This window comes from Musa acuminata, chromosome BXJ3-2, assembly GCF_036884655.1.
Source record: "Musa acuminata AAA Group cultivar baxijiao chromosome BXJ3-2, Cavendish_Baxijiao_AAA, whole genome shotgun sequence".
Taxonomy (NCBI): Eukaryota; Viridiplantae; Streptophyta; class Magnoliopsida; order Zingiberales; family Musaceae; genus Musa; species Musa acuminata.
Genome location: NC_088350.1, coordinates 35852074 through 35872424, shown reverse-complemented (window position 1 = coordinate 35872424; position 20351 = coordinate 35852074). Strand labels below are relative to the sequence as shown.

Below are 20351 nucleotides of genomic sequence, written 5' to 3'. Positions count from 1 at the left end.
TGTCGGCGCCGTACGGCCGAAGTCATCGTTTACGGATGCTTACGCGGGAATAGGATGTCATCGTTGAGCCGTTGGTTGCTTCGTTTGTTCATCACCACCGACGGATCTATCCGCAGAGATAGATGGTGCACATGATGTATCCCAAGAAGATTTATTTCCAAGCATCAATAAGCGCTCACAACGTGCCCACCCAATCTATCATCTCGTTTAGTTCATCTGTTCTACCTCCATTATATGTATCGCACTCCGATCCTTCAGATGTCGATCTGGGAAGAATGAATCCTGAGGGTAGATGGAGGCGAAAGAGTAAAGACCGCGAATCCTGTCACTCTCACAAGCACAGTACGAAGCACAACAAGCGGCTTATTCCTTTACCCAAGTGGTAAGCACAAAAAAGAAACAAGAAACAGAACAGAAAAAGCACTTGCGTTCTTATTAGATATCGCATTTGTCGATACCAATGCAGCGATAAAATAGAGTGTCAGGTTGTGGGACCGTTATTTATGGCCTGATTCCTCTGCCTCCAGTTTTCCTGAGATCATGGAGGATCCCAGTGACACGTGCAACCCATTCCCCTGCCTCCACATCACTCCGATGTGGCGCCACACCTTCCCCTGCATCTTTGGTATGTGGGTTGGACACCAGTGTTGCTGTCGCTTGCAGATTCTCGAGTCCTTTGAACTCTATTTCTGAGGCTTTTCTGCAGCAGATAGATGAGATATAAGTGGATCAAAAGTTGGCAAAAAGCAATGCAGAAAATGCCATAAAGCTAACTTGTATTGCGTGAATTAGTCGGAGTTCCAAAAAGCTTTGTGCCACGAGTCTCCGGTGATGCCTGCCTGCCTGCTTTATTTTAGAGACGAATCAACTTGCAGCATGCTTGGGCCGCGAAGGAGTAACTTGTAATGGTCGAGTCCATCGGATTGGGTTACGTAATGCAGCAGCACCCAAGAGGTAGAGGCCATGTCAAGCGTTGAGTTTGGTTCGTATCATCCAACTTCCCTTAAATAAAGCAGTTCGTCACTGTGGTCTTCTCAGCAAGTGATCGCAGCAAAGCAAAGCAAATTCCACGCCCTCCTCATAAATGAATGACTGCAGTCATCCCCCAGCCTTTCTCCGAGTGATTGCCCTGGAAGCTCCCGGGGAACCCGTTTCTCACTCTTGCCATGGCCGAACCCCCAAAGGGGAATCCCTGATGTGTCTCCTCCATGTCTGCACCTTCCTCGGCTTCCTCCTCCTCCTCGTCCACCTCATTTCCTTCCTCCTCACCAAGCTTTTCACGTTTCTTCTTGAAGGAGCAGCCACTTCCGGAGACCAAAGGTACCTACGTCTCTCTCTCTCTCTCTCTCTACTGTCTTGCTACTGACCTTCTGTTGCAGGAGTTCTCAGCTCATCACTGAAGCTGAGATCAAGCCCACAACCGATGTGTGCTACTCCGATGATGAGGAGTTACCTGCCAGCATCTTCGGCAGGGAAAAAGGATTGTTCTTTTTCTACAACGAAAGCATCTTCAACGATACCCTTCTTGGCGAAGAAGAACAGGATTCTTCAGATCAGGAACACCTTTCGAAAGTTGATGAAAGCCTCGTCACAGAATCACCGCACAGTTCCCCTTTAGAAGATCAATCGAATCCTGGACTTGAGAATGATGATTCTCCGGTGAGCGATGTCATAAGAACATCAACTTCTCCAACTCCAATGATATGTGGGTCTGTCGAAGGTACATCAGGAAATGCAACTCTTCCTTCAATTCTAGCTCGTGTCACTACTTGATAATGCTCATGCTGTTTACAGATGAAGATTGTGTTGGAGATGCCTTTCACAATAATGAAAAGGAAGAGGAGGAGGAGCAGAATGAGGAGTCGTCAAAGAAACAGAAACTCCTCATCGTCGCGCAAACACATCCTGGGAGCAAAAAGTTTCAGCTGGAAGAACACACATCTGGTGGTTCTCTCACAAGTGAGTCGACATCGAAGAGCTCGATGGAGTGGAGAAGCTCCACAAACATCAGGGATTCGGAGACAGAAGAATGCCCCTTCTCCTCTTCATCACGCAGGAGCTCTTCCAACTGGGAAACATACACCTGGTTCCGAAAATACGATGAGGACATGACGTTTTTCGACAGGATCAGTGCACAAAAACTCACAGAAACAGGTCATTCATTCCTCATGTAATCTTTACGTACTTGCTAAGTAGCTTTGTTCCTCCATGGATTGGCTAAGACTACACATCCCTTAATTTTCAGAATCATTTAGGTCAATGAAGTACCAACCGAAATCAGTCTCTCGAAGGATAGTTCACAAATTTACGACACACAAGAAGAAGAAGGGAAATAGGGATCCATATCAAGAACTGGAGAGTGCCTATGTGGCTCAGATCTGCCTCGCATGGGAAGCTCTTAACTGGAACTACAACCATTTCCGGCAATGGAGCGCCAAGGGATCAAACAGTGAACGCGCTTCTTGCACCGCATGGATGGCGCAGCAGTTCCAACAGTTTCAGGTCCTGTTGCAGCGGTTCATAGAAAACGAGCCTTACGAGCGTGGCCGGAGGCCCCAAGTCTTTGCTCGAACAAGGATTTCTTCTCCAAAATTGCTCCTAGTTCCTGAGTTCCGAGGTGCCTCCTGCCTTCTCTCGTGTGTTCACTTTACATCTCCCCGAGTGCTAATTTGTTCCTCTGCAATATTAATGCGATGTTAAAAGATTCAAAAGCAGATGAAGGCAAAGAAGAAATGATCTCATCTACCGAGTTCTCGGCGATTCTGGAGGATGCCATTCGAACCTTTATGAACTTCCTCAAGGCAGACAAAGAGAATCCTTGCCAAATTCTTAAAGCATTCATCAAGAGAAAATCCAGCTCGGTGGACCCAAATCTCCGTCGTCTGCTCAAAAGAGCTAATAAAAAGGTGAGTAGTACCCACTCACTCATGCAGTGACCCATCTAACGTCTGCTTTTTTCACTTTCTCGTCATATATATATATATATATATATATATATATATATATATATATATATATATAGCTAACTAATCTCTTTGTTTGAAATGCTGACACAATGCTTTCAGAAGAAGATGAGGCTTAAGGATCTGTTGAAGTCAAGGAGATGTTTGAAAAAGAAGAGGCTAAAGGGAGAGGAAGAGATGGAGATACTGATGGGCTTAATAGACATGAAGATTGTGTCCAGAACTTTAAGGATGCATGAGATCAGCCACGAGCAATTGCACTGGTGTGAGGAGAAGATGACCAAAGTGAGAGTATGTGATGGGAAAATCCAAAGAGATTCCTCCCCGCTTTTCTTCCCTGTTCAATGACTCCAACGTCGGCAGTGTTGTATAATCTGCCGTGCTTTAGGTTGCCTGATGACTAGAATATGCATTCCACCCTCCCTCTTGCCACTGTAAAGATACACCCGGAGAGGTGACCACAGTAGACATGTGGTGATCACTTGAAGCTTTGATCATTTGGGTACCATGTCAGGAAGAAAAAGTTGATAGGTGAAGGATTTCCTCATGAGCATCGAATGGCAAGACAAAAGTGACCAAGAATGAAAGCGAGGGACGGAGGGAAAGAGACGAGCGCAACTTTAGCTTTCTTTTACTTTATTATTTATGTTCAGTGGTGGGTGGATAAGGCTCCCTGAAGACTGGTATTTGGAACACACACACACACACACACACAGAAAAAGAGAACTTGTTCTGGCTCATGCATTACCTTCTCCTCATCAGTTAAAACAGGGGATTATGGCGCTGAAGTTAGTTTAAGATATCCATGGGGACATCATGCCTGGCCATGTAATCTTTGTGCAGGAGGGGGAATATACTCGATGCCCGTAACCCAAAGCTGTGCTTGTGGGTCACATATGTGTAGTGTTTGTATATAATATAGTCACTGGTATCTCACACAAGGATTCCTCTGTTCTCTGGTTGGATGCGATGCAAGCATATCATGGATGCTATAGCGATGTAAAGGAGTTTGGTATAATATAGAGAAACTTCCCTGAATACCAGTTGGTGGTGCCAATTTTCCGCATGTTATTTATTTATTTGTATGTGAAGTGACTAAGTTATGTTAATGAGCAAATAAAACTTCACATAAATATAATGGATGCTCTAAATGAACTCATTGTATATATATATATATATATATATATATATATATAAAACATCGATGATGCCAATTGCCGTGGCTCGCGGTGGGGCCAGAATTGGTGGAACAACTGCTGATATCTCCTCTGGTGATTAGGTGTGGGGCCCAACTCAGAGGCCACCATGGCACGGGAATTGCCACTTCGGAGTATATGTGTAGTTGGAGATGATCCGCATCCAGCGACCGCCACGTGTCTTTTGCCGCCCTGCGCCGCTGGAAAAGAATCGATCTCAGGTTGTTTGGGTTGGAGGAACCGACCAACAAGAAGAGCAAGCCCAGGGGAGAACGGGGGGAGAGAGAATCGATTCGGGAGACCTGTGGTGATGGGGATGGAGACGGAAGTGTTCTTGAGGAGTGTGCGCGGGCGGCTCACGGAGAGGATGCATCATGTATTCGTGGGGAGGCCGGCGAGCGCCGAGGTTTCTGCCACGCCTTCGAGGACCCGCTTGCCGGGAACCGACGGCCGCTTGTTCCAGGTCGGTAGGAGAATTACCTCTCTCGTTCTTTGGTTTGATCCGTGTATTTGCTATTCGAAATGGGAAATCGTTAGCTTCATTGTTCGTGATAAGGGATGATATACCATATGCTTCGCCACTCCAATTCATGCTTCATATTATCAATTCGTTCTTAATGTCAGAATGACATTTCATCTCAAATTCTGGGCTTTCAGCTTGTTCGGAACAAAAAGAAGAAAATAAAAAGGAAATTGGAGTGCACCATTACATAATTTCATCGAATTCTTCGGTTTGGAAAGAGCGAGCTTGGAAATGGGAATACCAATATCCTGATTTCGCGATCGGACTAAAACGATCGTATTTTGCTTGACAACTCCTCAATCATCAATCTGATGATCCCAAATATGTGTTTATCGACTTCAATTAACTTCAAATTCTTCTAACTATGGAAAACATATCGGCAATTCTTGAATTTGCGTTGATGTTTAGATATTTGTCACACTTCTTTTAGGGTTTGGGTTTCTTGAATTAGCTGTTGAAATAATGTTTATGTAGCGTGTATCACCCGATCGTTACACACATTCCTGGGCTAATAGAAATGTGCTATTTGGCAGTCCATGAATTGAGTGTTTGACATCTTTGTTTCGATTAATCAGTTTTTGTTCTTTTACTTTTTGTTGGTGATTTTCTATGCTCCTTTGTCAAGGTGTTCATTAGCTAACAATCCATGAATCGTTTGTAAAGGCAAGAACCATATAACACTAGAATTTGCATGATTTTTCTACTTTGTTTTGCAAATTTAGGACATGGGTTTTTGACATTTTCTAGATTGATAAGTGGATCACTTCTAGGTTGATTATATAATAGATTTTGCAATTTAGGAACTGAATGATGGATGATATATGAGGATAATTCGGTAAAACATCAATCACAAATCACTTTCAATCTTGATTCCAGACAAGAAGAGTAGATGGCAAAAAACCAGGTCCAGGTTGGGATTGGGTTTGAAAAACTTTGTAAAGTTTTACTACTGCCAAAAACATATCTGGATTCAACCTAGACTTTGAACACATTTCTTGTCAGACATCAAACATGGTTATTTTGGATGACCCAAACTGAACTAGATTTTGTTGAAATATAATGTATGGCATTGATCTACATAATTGGATAGCCTTAATTAATAGGACCCAAGACCAAATTTTGTAAAATTAACAGTAATAAGCAATCTGCAGTTCCTCAAGAAAATAGCATGGAATAACATGTGACTTGTCCCCAGCCCAGAACCAAATTTAGTTGACCTGGTTTGACATGCTTAATGTTAAAACAGTAACCAGATCCTTTTTTTAATGACAAAATCCTAGACGAGCCTGGATTTGAAATCACACAAATTTCTTTCTCTCTTAAATGAGGTTTTGGACAAGAGGGCCTTCACTTAGACCTGATATTTTCTTTGTCTCACTACGTCAATCGGATCGTTAGACCAAAAAAGATTCCTCCATAGGAAGAGTATCTTAAACACAGAAGCAAGTTTTGTTCTAAATTGGTTCTCAACTTTCTTTCTTGTGCACAACTTCTTTTTCTTTTCAATTGAGATATATTGAATGAATTGATATATCTAAATTGGTTAACAAAGATTGTCTTAATGTTAATGCATCCCTTAGTTCTATATGCGGGTACTACCAGTATGCTGCCTGGTGCTGGCCAATTTGTCACAAGGAAAATAAATGTATCCGCTGAAATGAAGAGAGGGTAATGAAAGAGTGCATACCCATGTTTCCTCTGCTCCTTCTCATCCTGTTTTTCACATTCTTCTATTTTTGTCACAGCATAGCATGCTCAAGATGACTCTTTTAGTGGTAGGGATTAAGGGTTCTAATCTATAGCTCTACCTCAGTGGATTGACTTAGTCTAAGTCATGTTTTAGATAAGACATGACTCTTGGAAGTACTATTTATTTGCAATGGTTTCAACTATAAGGGTAATGCAACTATAGGTTAAATGGGCTAAACAGAACTCAATTACCTTTATATATATATATATATATATTGATTTAGCCTATGCAAAGTCTTGTTGGCCCCCAGCATTACAGCTAGAGCAGAACCAGTAAATGTTTCTTCTTTCAGGTCTTTCTGCCACTAAAAGTTCCACCCGATGTGGCTGATTTCGATACTTTAGTGATCAACTTTTATATGAGATGAAAGCAAGCTCGGATGAGACATATGCCTTTAGCGGACGGATTTCATTTTTTTGACGTGAAGTTTCCAATGATTTCATTCTCCACTTGAAGATGAATCTGATGAGACGACACTTGAAGCTCATTGTGACACCTGTCAGAATGATTACTCTGTTTAAAGAGTACATGATTAGGTCTACATGAATATGATCTGTGCATTATTTGATCACAAAATCTTTGTCATTGCCATGTCAAAAGTATTCATAGATCATCTTGTCAGATCTTAAGCTGCAGTGTAACAGCTCTATGTCAGGACAGACCAGAGCCATACGTAAACCATACGACCTTATTATTTATTGTGAGCTATTTCTTCTCTTTCTGAAGTGCATGTAGCATTGGTATGATCAAGCCTCCTCTTAGGCACCAAATGTGAAGTCTTGTCATTTATCATAGCACGCGGCCGGACTAAACCTCACATACCCTACTAGGATGATTCTAGACTTCACATTGGTTTGAGCTGTGTCAAGGACCTCAAACCTTTAGTGGAGGAGATTGTATTATCTGATCGAGTGGGAAGAAGATGGACATGATTATTACATGGAGCTACTTAAGTTTATTATGCTTAAGTTGAATTTAGGCATTTTGAGTCATATAATTTCAGGCCTATCAGATTAATGCATCAGTCCTTCCATCATATAATGTCATGATATATCACATCCTTGTTGAACATGAAAGAATAATAAAAAATGGAAACCTTTTTTGAGGAATAAATTCATCTTTTTTATCATATTCTGTTACAAGCTCTGAAAAGTTCACCATTTGAGGAACAAATTTATACCATGGTTTTAATAACATCTGACAGTTTCACTTCCGCTGTTGCAACAGTATTTGCATATTGTTTATCCTTCGTCTAATAAAAAAAATGAGACCGCAAAAGCAAGATGAAATTGGTCTGAAATTTCTAAACGAATGGCCATTTTTCCTGTGCAGAAATCATCGATGAATAGCAGTGTACAGTTTGTTGCAGCTTGTCGGCTATGCAAGTAAGCTAATTCTTCATTTTTCCCAAGGTCATTTCGTAGTAGCACTTGTGTTTTCATCGTGGGTCAGTGACATAATATTAGTATCTGCTAGCATGCATATGGTAGAAGTTAAAGCTAACACCGAGATTAGACCGTATCTACTACTCGTGGAAAAGAAGTAGAAACAATTTAACTCCAATTAGACCGAAAGCCAAAGGTCTTATTTGTCTGTCTAATTTGGCTGAGCATTACATCTTTTGAGCCAAAAGGTTAATAATAGTCTTTTAAAGAAATCCATTTTGGTTATTCATAGAATTAAGTGAAGATACTGCTGCTTGCTTTCTTATACGTGTCTAAAAGCGTTTGGTGCATTTAAATTGAAGCTCATGAGCTATTGTGCTGATATAGTTATTCCTTAGCTTTGTAGGATAAAAGTACATGCATGCATTCTTCAAAAGGTTATTTTTAAGTTTTTTTTGTTAGTTATTTACTGTGAAGTCTCAACTTTCTGTAGTTGAAGTTGAAGTTGTACTTTTTTTTTATTTATGATCCGAAATATCCTCTAGCTTTCTGTTAAGAGTTCCCTGAACTACTACTGATTGTTTGCCTTATATGCAAAATCATGTGTTCGCTCGCATCAGTTGCTGTAGGTCGCAAACAGACAGGTTTTGGTGTCCCATTGGATTTTGCATGAGGTCCTTCCAATCCAAAAGATGACATAGGAAAAATTTTGATTGATTGATTGATTGATTTTTAGGCTGGTGAAAATTTGAAGTATTAAATTGTTTAATGAAACAAATTATCTAGTTGAGATAAGGAGGGGGAGTTTTAGTGCAATGGGAAAGTTATTCCCATGTGACTTTGGCAACAAAAGGTTCGAGCCGCAGAAATAACATCTTTATGTCTTAGAAAAGAAAGGATTGCATACTAACGTTGACCACCCTTATCGGTGGGAGGGAGCCTCTGGCATTGGGCAACAAAGGCAGGTAGGTAGCCCAAAAGATAACTCTCTAGCCGACCGATATCATCGAAAATTTTCATGTAGTCGAAGCAGGCAGGAATCCTCCAATCCATTATCATGACATCTTTTCAATAGTAAATTGATTTGGGACCTGGATTCTAGTGGTCACTTGCCTTGCAGTAGTAGAGAAGACCGGAGAAGCTATCCTTTGTTACCATTATCTCGTTTGGTTTGTTTCTTGGTAGGATGTGTCGACAGACTGCTCAAGCTGCAAGTATAGGGTAGGTGGCTTTGCCCTTATCACCTATTTGGTAAACCTTTGTTCACCGATTAAAGTGTCCTCCGGTAGCACCCACCCACAAACTCTTAGGAGGAGAATTAATTAAGCTTTTGGACAAGCCATGCTCGAAAAACTAAAAAAGGCAAGGGAGTTAAATAATAATAATAATACACAAGTGGGTTGGAACTCTTGCGGCCTTCATTCTCTAGGCCATTTCTCCTATTGTCCCAACAAACCTTCATCTAACAACTGCATCACATCGTAAGTTGACCAAACTGGAGAGAGAGAGAGAGAGAGAGAGAGAGAGAGAGAGAGAGAGAGAGAGAGAGTGAGAAAACAGTGCCGCCATGGAAGTTAACATCAACCCCTTGTTTCACAGCCTTCAGTGTCAAAAACCAAGACGCAAGTTAGAGAACCAGCACATGAACCACACAACTTTTCACTTAGGTTGTCATTCTTCGTGACATTTTCTTTCCATCAAATTAAGATGTATAAGTTAAGGCCATTCCTGGTGCTGACGGTTCACTCAACAATGCAAGTTATGGTGGACACGTCCCTAACTACGATCCCAGTTACGCTCTCATCTGAGTTGGTTGCCTCTGACTGTTGGTGCTCGCCCTTCTTCCACGGGGGGGAAGCTATGAGAAACTGGAGCTCCATAGCAAGTAAAGCTGGGATCAGGACTATAGCCGTGGTGACGCGGCTGGCGTTGGGAACTCCCTGAGATGACATGACCGATGTAGTAATGCGGATGAGGAGGTTGGTAGGCCGGTGGATGCGGAAGCGAGCGTGAGGAGGAGGAAGGGTGCGGGTACTGTGACACTGGTGGCGGGTTTGGGAGACCTGGGTAGACGGGTTGGAATTGCACACATGCTTCTCCGATGCTGCCGCCTCTATGTTGGAAGCCCCCAGGAGGGATTTGTGAGCCTCCAGTACTAGGATCCCTCAAGCTTTTATTATTCAAGGGACGAACAAGATCAGTGGTATGCCAATGTTTTTGAATCAAGGAAAGGAGACATCTTTAGCCCTAAACTGTGCCATATAAGATGATATTACGTTGCAGCCTACCAATGTACTACTACTACTACTACTACTGAAGGAGGAAAAGAGGTGTTGCACGTAGATAGAATGAAAACCCTAGCTTACTCATGCTAAAAGAGCAAGGATAGAATGAGAGGAGACAGCACATACCCGATGGCACCGTCGTTGCTGAACACCAGCTGACGAGCACGATTGAGCGTCTCCGTCTCCCTCTCTAACGAAAGAGTTGAAAATGGGAACATGAGTCAGTAGGCGCTACTAGTGTCGGGAATGGGGGAAGAAGTGGTAAAAAGAAGATACTCATCAACAATGTCACATCAACGCTTTCTATGGTGCAACAACACTACTATGCGGTCATCGTCTTGCCTTGGCGATGCCGGTTCATGTGCCCGCCCAGCGCTTGAGATTTGCAGAACTTGAGGGAGCAAAAACGACACTCATACACCTTTGCCGAATCATCCTTGACTGCACTCTTCTTTTTCTTGAACCCTGCAATCTTTGGATCAGGTTAGGTGGCGAGTAATAATGGCAATAACTTTTCTTTCTCTCTGTTTTTGTTCTTTCCCCACTCTGTTGTATTCAATTTCTCAGTCCTCATTAGACAAATGTTCCAATCTAGATCACATCACTGCTTAAACTTTCTTCCTTGTCGATTCCTACTTACGCGTAATGTCAGCGGAAGCTGCAGTAGTCATCGAGCTTTCCTCTAGCGGTTGCTTACCATGTTCCTCTGGCAAGCTATTGAGGTCTAGCGGGTTCCCTTCTAGTCTCCTGCACCCAACTCATCATGGTTCTTCATCATCAAACGAGAATAGGTAAGAGAAGTTTAAAGGATGGTATAGAACTTTACATGGTATTGCAGCTAAGGAGAAGAAAGCGGAACAAGAAGCGTCCAGCTGAAGGGAAACAAAAAATGAAAGCCAAGGAGATGGACGAGAGGGTGTGGTGCTTTGAGACCAAAAACTGCAGTTTGCTACTGCACTGTAGACAAGGCTGTGTTTTTAAAGCGGGGTGGAGAGAGAAAGTGCTTGAAAGTTCTCTATCAGTTTTGTCATTTGACCAGCCGTCTCTTTCTCTCTCTCCACACACTCTCGCTCCCTCTCTCTCTCTCTCTCTCTCTCTCTCTCTCTATCGTCCCCTCTTGTCCCTCGTTTCTTTTTTCTTATGCGATGCAAGGGGGCAAGAGCACCTTGGTTAATGTGACTGATAGAAGACGAGTGTCTTCGGCTTTGAGGGATCAGCAACAGTAGCCTTTATTTGTTGGGGGCTTTGGAGCAGTGTTGAGAGGGACGTTGCCTTGGCTCTTCCTCCCCCTACAAACCCTACGTTGCTCCCCATTCACATTGCTTCATTGCTTTCTAACCCAGCCCTCGTGCTGCTTGAATAATTTCGAGGCAAGGTTCCATGTAAGCCCCACACACTCACTCACCCATCTGTCATCTCTCTACCCCCTCCACTGAATCCCTGAGGAGAAGGGAGGCGGTGGTGGGTGTACCGCGTCAGCATGGTGCCCTTCACAGCAAGGGGATCATCCCCTGGAAGACAATAAGGACAAGGGCACCTCTTACAAAGTGATGCTTGGATATTTAGTTAAGAAGGGGTGTGGTAGGTCTCTGGTCTAAAGATGGAGCCTCTGCATCATAGGGACATCACGGAGTTGTACCTTCAGCTTCGGGGTGCCGTTGCGCTCTCAACTACATTTGACCAATCCGGGTAGTACTGTCGATTTGGTTGGATCGGGTTCGATTCAGATTAGCCTCGTTATCTACCAGAAAGCCATCAATACGAACCTGAGCTCCAGGACTTCTTTTCTTCCTCTCTCTCTCTCTCTCTCTCTCTCTCTCTTTACTACATTTTTTTATTTTTCTTTCTCCTCTGATGCGGAGATCCATATCTTGTATCTGATATGATGGGAGTGCTGTTTTCTACTCTTACATGGTGATTGGGTTATGGGGATGACAAGTTGTAGCAGTCTGCATAGCCATAGTTCCGATCACCTCTCATCAAATTCCTCAATACATTAATGTGGTCCCAGCTCTGAAATTGACATGGTTCTTTCCTTGCTGGTGCGTCCACCCACCAATTTTTCTCCCTGCCTCATGACTGACAGTCGAGACTGGACCGTGGACGGGTGGGGGGGGGGGGGGGGGGGGGGGTGGGATGGTGGGTGTGGGGGGTGTGCGATAGGGAGAGACGGGAAGGAACGGGAGAGAAGGGGAAGCTTTTCCTTGCCCGTCTCACGTGACTTCGAAATCTTTCCTTCTCCGTCCTCTTTGTGTCTCTCGTTGCCGGATGTTTGCCCAGCACCTGTCTCTGTACCTCCATCGGGCATCTCGGCGCTTTGCCAAGCTGCTGTCGTCCTACCACTTCATCCCTCTTCCTTCTACCTCATCTCCCTTTTAAATCTTTAGTTATAACAGTGTATCTGGAGGTTCACAACAAGCAGAGCAGGACAATAAGAAAACAACAAGTCTAAACTCTCTCTCTCTCTCTCTCTCTCTCTCTCTCTCTCTCTCCCTCCTTCTATCTGTCTTTTTATAATTATTCTTGTAAAATCATGGTAGACCAATCTTGAAGTTTTATAGAATATGTTATTGGTAAGGATGGACAAAACTTTCAGAACTAGGAAACTAGAAGAAGAGATGTTTTGAGCACTGCATGGAAAACAAAAAAAGCCGAAGAGAAATTATTAGGATTCGGTGGGTCCTTATTAGAGCTGTCCTTTTGATTTCATCATCACTATCAAGGGGGATAATCGTGGAAAATGATACCTTAATGATCGATCAGATGATTAAAAGGACATGACCAAGGTAGCTCAGTATTACCACACACAGCGCCAAAGGTGAGAGTCATTTCTACTGTTATATTGAAACATTGATCATCACATCTTTTATCTTATGACCTATTGTCACCACACACATAATAAGCATTATTCAAACCTTGGGTTCCTTGCTTCTTTGAACGTACTTGTTGATGTGTTGGCATATGACCACTTTTGAGCACACAAGCTGATTTAGATAGTCATAGAAACCGCATGGGAAAATTGGAAATGCAGTAAATACATCTGCCAAGTAACACACACATATATCTGTGTTCTTCTGGTGCGAAGGATTAGTTGACACTGTTACAACCTCCTCATACTCATGCCGAGTATTACATCAAAAGTAGAATGATACATACTGATATACGTATCTTGTGTGTGTTAGATTTCCCTCGAGAACAAGTCTTTTAAATAAATGTCCCCACCCATGAGGTGAAAAGGCAAGCTTCTGATAAGGGAAAAAAAAATAACAGGGAACAACAGCTTGTCCGTTGTGCATTAGGGTCAAACCGCGTGGGACGTAAACAAATAGCCATTGCAGAGAAAAAGCTGGTGCTGTCGTCTTTTTTTTTCCTTTTGAGTTTGATATCACTTTCATATCAACAGCAGCGAAGGGTGTGCACTGTGCAGATAGGAGCCTCCCGAAACGTTACCACCTGCATTAGCATTAACCGGGATTTGCGAGCCACTGCCAAACTTTGCTCTCAGGTGCATGGGAAGGAGGAGGAATGTCCCGATCTGCATGAACAAAGTGTACGTGCCCCTCCCTACCCTCCCTATTTTGTGCCTCATCTTTCCCTTTCCCAAGCCCACCAGGTCTCACCTCACCCTGTTGAGCTGCTGCTCTCCCAAAAGCCTCTTGACATTCAAGGAACGATGCTTGTTGTCTTTCCCAGAGGCCTCAATCTCTTGAGCAGAGAAGCGCAGTAATACAGTATATGATGTGCAGTGCAGTGCAGTGCAGTGCAGTGCAGTGCACTGCACTGCTTTATGGGGTACGGGTGGTCTTAAACAGCCTTTGTTTTTGTTTTTTGTTTTTTTTTGTTTTTGCTTCTGCCAAGTATATGACATTTATGGCTGTCGACGATATGTATATATACGTATGTGTCTCTTCTGGTTCACATAGTTTACCCGTCGTATAACTTCTTGCCATGTGTACAAACTTATGTAAACTTAGTTATTAATCTCTCACTTGTGCTTTGATTGAAAAAAAAAAAAGTCTTTATGTAAGTTTTGATCACCCAAAATTACACAGCTCCAGATACAAAGATCATCGACTTGAGGAGGACAAAATTAAACAAAGCCCATCGAGATTAATATCATCCAAGGGTAAATACTTTTGCCTCAAAAGTGTGAAAGTCGAGGGGCTGAAACTTGAAAGGGAACTGTGATTATGATGATGATTATTATTATTATTATTATTATTATTATTATTTCTTAAAAATTGTTGGCCTTGTTGGAATGGGTGGGATTGAAGAGGAAATCATCTGACACCTGTTGTCAAGTCGCCATCCATTTGGATATCATTACCTGCGGAGGCTCCTCCTCAAAAGACTGACTCTGGCTGTGGCGGCACATGAGGGGCACGACGCCTGAGACAAATCCAACAACTTTTACCATCATAGATTTTTGGTGGGGTTCTCCACATTCCGTACGATCCAATTTGGAATAGGGGAAGAGGGGAGGGGAGGGGACCAAGGTAAGGTGAGGTGAGGTAAGATAGATGGTTTCTTTCATCTCTGGCGTTACATGCACGCTCTGAACCAAAGTGTTCAACTTTCAACAGTATTCACATGTCAATATTATTATTAAGTACGCAACCACTAAAGTTACTATTGGGATTCTAACTCAGATTATTATTGCATCTCAGTGCAGCTGCACCAACTGGACTCATAGCAGGAGTGCAACAATCCAAAACAATGAGATCAGAAATGTGATGTTGGCTATTGAAAATGACAGCGAGGGAGGGACCAATCTTTATCGAAATTGCCCAGGTCAAACGTTCTCTTTTTCACCTTTTTTGGGCAAACCTATGTCCTGTTACACAATTTTACATATATACTTGGGGAAAATAGGAATATAATTCAGTATTTCCACAGTTTTAGTTCACCTTGTCTGCAAATATATGTTCAGTTTTAGTTCACCAGGTTCATGGAAAAGTGCATGTAATATAACTTACAGCTCATGGTCCTCGAGCGGCATCTTAGGATGCTTCACTATATGTATTGTGATAAACGTATCCATGCCTGTGAGCTTCTCCTGCCTCGTAAAGATTGCCCCACTTACTATCAGGCCCATCTCTGTGGTGGCTTTGAGAAGATTGTACATTTATCCTTCAGCCGCGAGACTGATTTAGTTGAGAGAGAGAGAGAGAGAGAGAGAGTAATCAAGTCTGAAACTGCTTGAACTGATTTGCAGAAAACAGATTCGGCGGGAAAAACAATGATCAACATACGTACATATGCAGTGAGATACTGAGAGAGTAGTTACTTTCAACTAATGTCTTTGATTCAACAAAAAGATGCATGGTATTTTCTGACATGGAGAGAGGTACACTGTATCGTATCGTAGTACATGCTTCTCTGGCAGAAACATTTAGCCCCTTTCTCATCCTAAACTACTGCCAAGCATCAAATGAAGATTAAATGAACAGATGAGGCTTCATGAATTCTGTAGCGTATCTCCAAATGTCTTGCTTCCCTACACAAAAGGCAATGGTGTCTGAATCCAGACGGACATGCTGGTCATGCAGTGATCAAATGGCATCAGCAAGTAATGTCCCTTTTGGTCCGACTCCACTTCGTGATTAGGAGGCTTTCTGAACTTTCACTTTCCTGATGCTTCTGCAGAGTATGAATGACAGATTACAAACTTCCATCTTCCACAGCCAGAGCTTATCCTGAACCTGTCTCGATCGGTGCATGTCCGACCACAATGCCCTCGCTGATTTGATTATGATCGGAAAACCACCAGTATCATAATGCAGAGCTGGTTGGCCGGATGAAGTTCAGCTTTGATGTTTGCAGCCCCTGTCAGCTTGGGAAATCAGATGCTAGCAAATTACCAAATATCAGATGAAATCTGTATGAGGTAAAATATTGACTTTTGGCTGCTTTTGTTTGGAAAGCAATTTTTTATTGCTTACCGATGGACTGACATAAAGGATGTTTTTTCTTAGAAATTTCCAGTGCTAAAGAACACCAAATTACCTTTCCTGAAAAGCTGATGAGATATCTGATTGTTCCTGATTCAAATGGCTGCCAACTATTGACTCATTTGTTCACCTGGTGGAAACTGAACTGGGAGGAGAGTTTCCTATCAGCAAGAAGCAATTACCTGCCTATATATTCACGGAAAGAACAACATGAGAGAGAGAAGATATGTCTTGAGTTGTCATGTGTTATGTGTTGATTAAACCAAATTTACATCAAGCTATCATCATCGAAGCCTTTCTGTATCAAAATCAGTGTAAATTATATAGTATCATGCATATGTTATGATTAGTTATTCACCTGACACCAATCTTCCGAAGCAAGTATCATTCTGTCCTTCGATGAGGATAGAGAAGAGAAGTTCAAAAGGCCCGTAATGATCAACATCAGAAGAGACAGATCGATGAGCCAACTTGATATTTTGCGGCTTTATCATACGAAGAAGAGATTTGGTGTTTTCGCCTTTAAAAAAGATAACAAATATGTCTTAAGGGCTGGTGTTATCCAATGCGCTTTACTAATATATTATCCATGTTTTAAAATGAGATATTTGCAACAGTAAGACATTAAAGAGATTTTATATTGACTCAGCTTTTTAGATTAGATTTTACATTTCAGAATGTTTTCGAAAAAATCTTGCAAAACAATATTATTACATTTATTAATTTCAGCAAAAGAACATGAACAATTTATGATTCGCTAGAAACATCCACTTGATAAATTTGGTCTGAGAAAGTAAGGAGTGATTTCTGTTGCTGGCTAGCATCTGATTAAATCCATGTATTGCGGTAGAATATTCCATTTAGGCTGGCTGGCTGGCTGGCTTACCAAATTAAAAAGTTCAATATTATATCCGCTACCAAGCATTTCTCTGTGGACCAAGAACACTTGAACTGAAGCTGTCATCAGACGATTAGATTAGATTGGAAGCCGGGCATAATATGTCTGTGATACTAATTCCTTTTCCTTCTCCCAGGTTTCTCTAAGACCAAAACATGCAACGTAGTTTCTATCATGGAATTCACCTACTTCTCTGTGTTGCCATCATATATCTGAACCATAACTCCTTTGTATCAAATGATACTATTACTTGGACTTCCTGAGATCTATCCTTTTGTGGTGGATTCCACATCAAAAGACCTATTAAGAATTAACTGATCTGTCTTCTATTCAAGCAAAAAAAATCTCTCCTTTTTCGCTTTTAGTTTGAGATAAAAAAAAAACTCGATAATGTTCTAAACAACAATCATTCGAGTGGATATAATCGGCTGAAATCAGCATTAAATCATTGTAGTTTCACCACTAATTTGTTTGTATCGAGCCAAAATATAATGCCTAAAACTTGCGATGGTACCTGACGGATTGGAACCCATGCAAAGAGGAGGAAAGCGAGGAGGGACATATGGCGTCGCAGTACACTCCGGCAGGCTTGTCCGAGACAAGACAACAACCGGATATGGTGGTCGAAGACGATGCCGGCGGCAGAGGAGGAGAGCCCCGGACCTCCCAGCGGCCGACATCGTCACCAGGGATCCTCCGCCTATACGCCGCCGTTGATGGACAGGGGACAGACGGCGGCTAGCAATGGAGGCCGAGGAGGGTGTTTGATGCGCTCAGACGACAAAAGGGCGGTGAGCAGACTCGTCTGTCAACGTACCGCCCTCCGTAAAGCGAACAAAGAGGCCCAAAAAAAAAAATTTCCTTACCAAAACGTCCAAATTTGAGTTTCTTATTCTCACGACGGTTACCGTACTCGACCCACGCGGTACCTTTTACCTCTTGTGCAATGCCGGTGAGCAGACTCTCCCGTAAACTTACCGTCCTCCGGAAAGCGAGCAAAGAAGCCCAAAAATAATTTTTTCCTTCCGAAAAAGTCCAAATTTGAGTATCTTATTCTCACCGCAGTTACCACACTCGACGCACGCGGTACCCTTCTACCACGTGTGTCTAATTGTGCAATGCCGATGAGCAGACTCTCCCGTAAACTTACCGTCCTCCGGAAAGCGAGCAAAGAAGCCCAAAAATAATTTTTTCCTTCCGAAAAAGTCCAAATTTGAGTATCTTATTCTCATTGCGGTTACCACACTCGACGCACGTGGTACCCTTCTACCACGTGTGTCTAATTGTGAAATGACGGTGAGCAGACTCTCTCGTAAACTTACCGCCCTCCGGAAAGCGAGCAAAGAAGCCCAAAAATAATTTTTTTCTTACGAAAACGTCCAAATTTGAGTATCTTATTCTCATGTCGGTTACCACACTCGACGCACGCGGTACCTTCTACCACGTGTGTGTCTAATTGTGCAATCGCGGTGACCAGACTCTCCCGTCAACTTACCGCCCTCCGGAAAGCAAGCAAAGAGCCCCAAAATTATTTTTTTTCATACGAAACCGTCCAAATTTGGGTTTCTTAGTCTCACCTGTAGTTGCCAACAAGAGTAACCACAGGTGAACAGACTCCACGCAGCATAGATGATCCAACAAGAGTGATTTGATTTACCGCAACCAAGAGCCCCAAAAAATAAAATTTCCCCAGAGAAATCCACCAGATGTCGAGTTCTCAATCTCACCGATGGTGAACAGACTCCACGCAACACCGCTGATTGCCAGTAATGGCCAAGAGGGGGGGGGGAAAGCGAGGAGAGGGTGGCGCCATGCCAGCAACCAAATACTTATCCTCGAAGACGATGTCAGCCACAGATGGGCGTGATTCCTCGGCAGACGTCGCCGGCGGGCGCTCCATGTTCTTCGAGAGAGACGGGTGCGGCGGTGTTAGTGGGATCAGGTAGCATCTCATAGCACACCGCCTCGACGGAGCCATCCACCGATATGCCGCCATTGGTCGACAAAGGAGGGGACGGACGGTGTGGGTTCATTAATTAGATCCATTAATTAAGATTATTATTTTTTGTCTATAAAGTTCAAAAAAAATTACAGAATGATACTGATTCAATAGCATCAAACCATCAGCTGACAACTTGATCATTTAGTTACATCGGCTTATTTATTCGAGGCAATTAACATTTCGATGACCGAAATCCCTTCTTCTTCTCCTCCTCCTCCCATAACCTTGGAAATCTGAACAAGTTTATCCATCTGAGATTCTAAGATAAAAAATTGTCATGTAAGCCATATGTAACCAAAAACAACCATCCATATTTCTCTCCATCTCTCTGAATCAGATCCTCCTCCTTAATCGATGCGATGCAGCGTATACATACATACTTACATATTTATTTATTTATTTATTTATATATATGTATAAATCGCGTCCTCTTCTTCCGAGTTGTCATCTCCGTTGATTACTTCCCATATTTAAAGTCGTCATCCATCCACCTCCTCTATCTCTTTCCTAGTGACTCCGCCACCATGAGCCCGTCCGTACGAGAGATCAACGGCCCCCGCTCCGCCCCTCTCAAGATCCACAAGGACTCCCAGCTCATCCACAAGTCTCCCTCGTCCTCCGCGGCCACCGGCGCCCGTTGCCAGCGCAACCATCCCGTCGTCATCTACACTCATTCGCCCAAGGTCATCCACACGCAGGCCAGCGACTTCATGGCGCTCGTCCAGAAGCTCACCGGTCGATCCCAGTCCCCCGAGGACGACAACGGAACCAACGGCTCCGCTCCACCGCAAGACGTTTCACGTGAAGATGACGCCGCCGTGTCCAGTGATTCATCTTCCTGGTTCATAAGCTCCTCGTTGTCATCTGCCACGACGATGTCTTGGGCGGGGTTCGACACTGTGCCACCACCGAACCTGTCGTCGGCGGAGACACCGATGCTGTTGACGCCCGGCTTCCCGAGCGCATTCTTTGGATGCATGGATGCTAGTGGGGCAGTGTCGCCTTCTGTCGTCGAAGCGATGAGTATTGACAGCTTTGGAGGGAGACGGCGTCCCCGAGAGTGAGTGAGCAATCAATAATTCTTCGTTTCTTTTCGTCCGCTGATGTTAATAAAAATGGGCTCATACGATGATCCCTTCTTGGTTGCCACCCTTTGGCACGAGGACAGGAGTGTTCCAATTTGGTCGCCCGCCGTTGATCTCCATCCGTTGGATTACCCCGTGGTTGTTGATGAAACCGATTACTTCTGCACCAGAACAGTAACGGAGTGTTCCAATTTGGTCGCCCGCCGTTGATCTTCTCCATCCGTTGGATTACCCCGTGGTTGTTGATGAAACCGATTGCACCAGAACAGTAACGGGGTATATATATGTAGATGATATCCAAGTCGGATCACTG

General features: G+C 43.2%; 2 protein-coding genes and 1 long non-coding RNA gene across 5 annotated transcripts; 2 read left to right on the top strand and 1 right to left on the bottom strand.

Annotated features, from left to right (window-relative positions):
- Positions 1–709: 709 nt before the first annotated feature.
- Positions 710–3904, top strand: LOC135631405 (uncharacterized). 2 transcript variants are annotated; one of them, XM_065139058.1, is made up of 6 exons: positions 710–1320; positions 1380–1720; positions 1795–2154; positions 2246–2617; positions 2716–2906; positions 3066–3904. In XM_065139058.1, exons 1-6 carry the CDS (start codon positions 1085–1087, stop codon positions 3309–3311), a joined length of 1746 nt encoding a protein of 581 aa, XP_064995130.1. In that variant the 5' UTR covers positions 710–1084; the 3' UTR covers positions 3312–3904. The 2 variants fall into 2 exon arrangements, with proteins under 2 accessions (XP_064995130.1, XP_064995129.1); XM_065139057.1 differs by having other exon boundaries at positions 777–1320; positions 2704–2906.
- Positions 3905–15321: 11417 nt separating this feature from the next.
- Positions 15322–17749, bottom strand: LOC103976660 (uncharacterized). Of its 2 annotated transcripts, XR_001976724.2 has the most exons (4): positions 17466–17749; positions 16412–16573; positions 16109–16239; positions 15322–15928 (listed from the first exon to the last, which is right to left on the bottom strand). It is a non-coding gene; the product is annotated as an uncharacterized LOC103976660 (long non-coding RNA). The 2 variants fall into 2 exon arrangements; XR_671040.3 differs by lacking the exon at positions 16412–16573 and having other exon boundaries at positions 15331–15928; positions 17466–17744.
- Positions 17750–19477: 1728 nt separating this feature from the next.
- Positions 19478–20017, top strand: LOC103976815 (protein MKS1). Its single transcript, XM_009392140.3, has one exon. It carries the CDS (start codon positions 19478–19480, stop codon positions 20015–20017), a length of 540 nt encoding a protein of 179 aa, XP_009390415.2.
- Positions 20018–20351: the final 334 nt, after the last annotated feature.

Bases quoted from the DNA above. Each gene is read 5' to 3' on its own strand.
- LOC135631405 (XM_065139057.1), top strand. From the start codon at position 1,085: ATGAATGACTGCAGTCATCCCCCAGCCTTTCTCCGAGTGATTGCCCTG. The intron at 1,721-1,794 runs GTACATCAGGAA...TGCTGTTTACAG, and splicing joins GATATGTGGGTCTGTCGAAG to ATGAAGATTGTGTTGGAGAT. The intron at 2,155-2,245 runs GTCATTCATTCC...CTTAATTTTCAG, and splicing joins ACAAAAACTCACAGAAACAG to AATCATTTAGGTCAATGAAG.
- LOC103976815 (XM_009392140.3), top strand. From the start codon at position 19,478: ATGAGCCCGTCCGTACGAGAGATCAACGGCCCCCGCTCCGCCCCTCTC.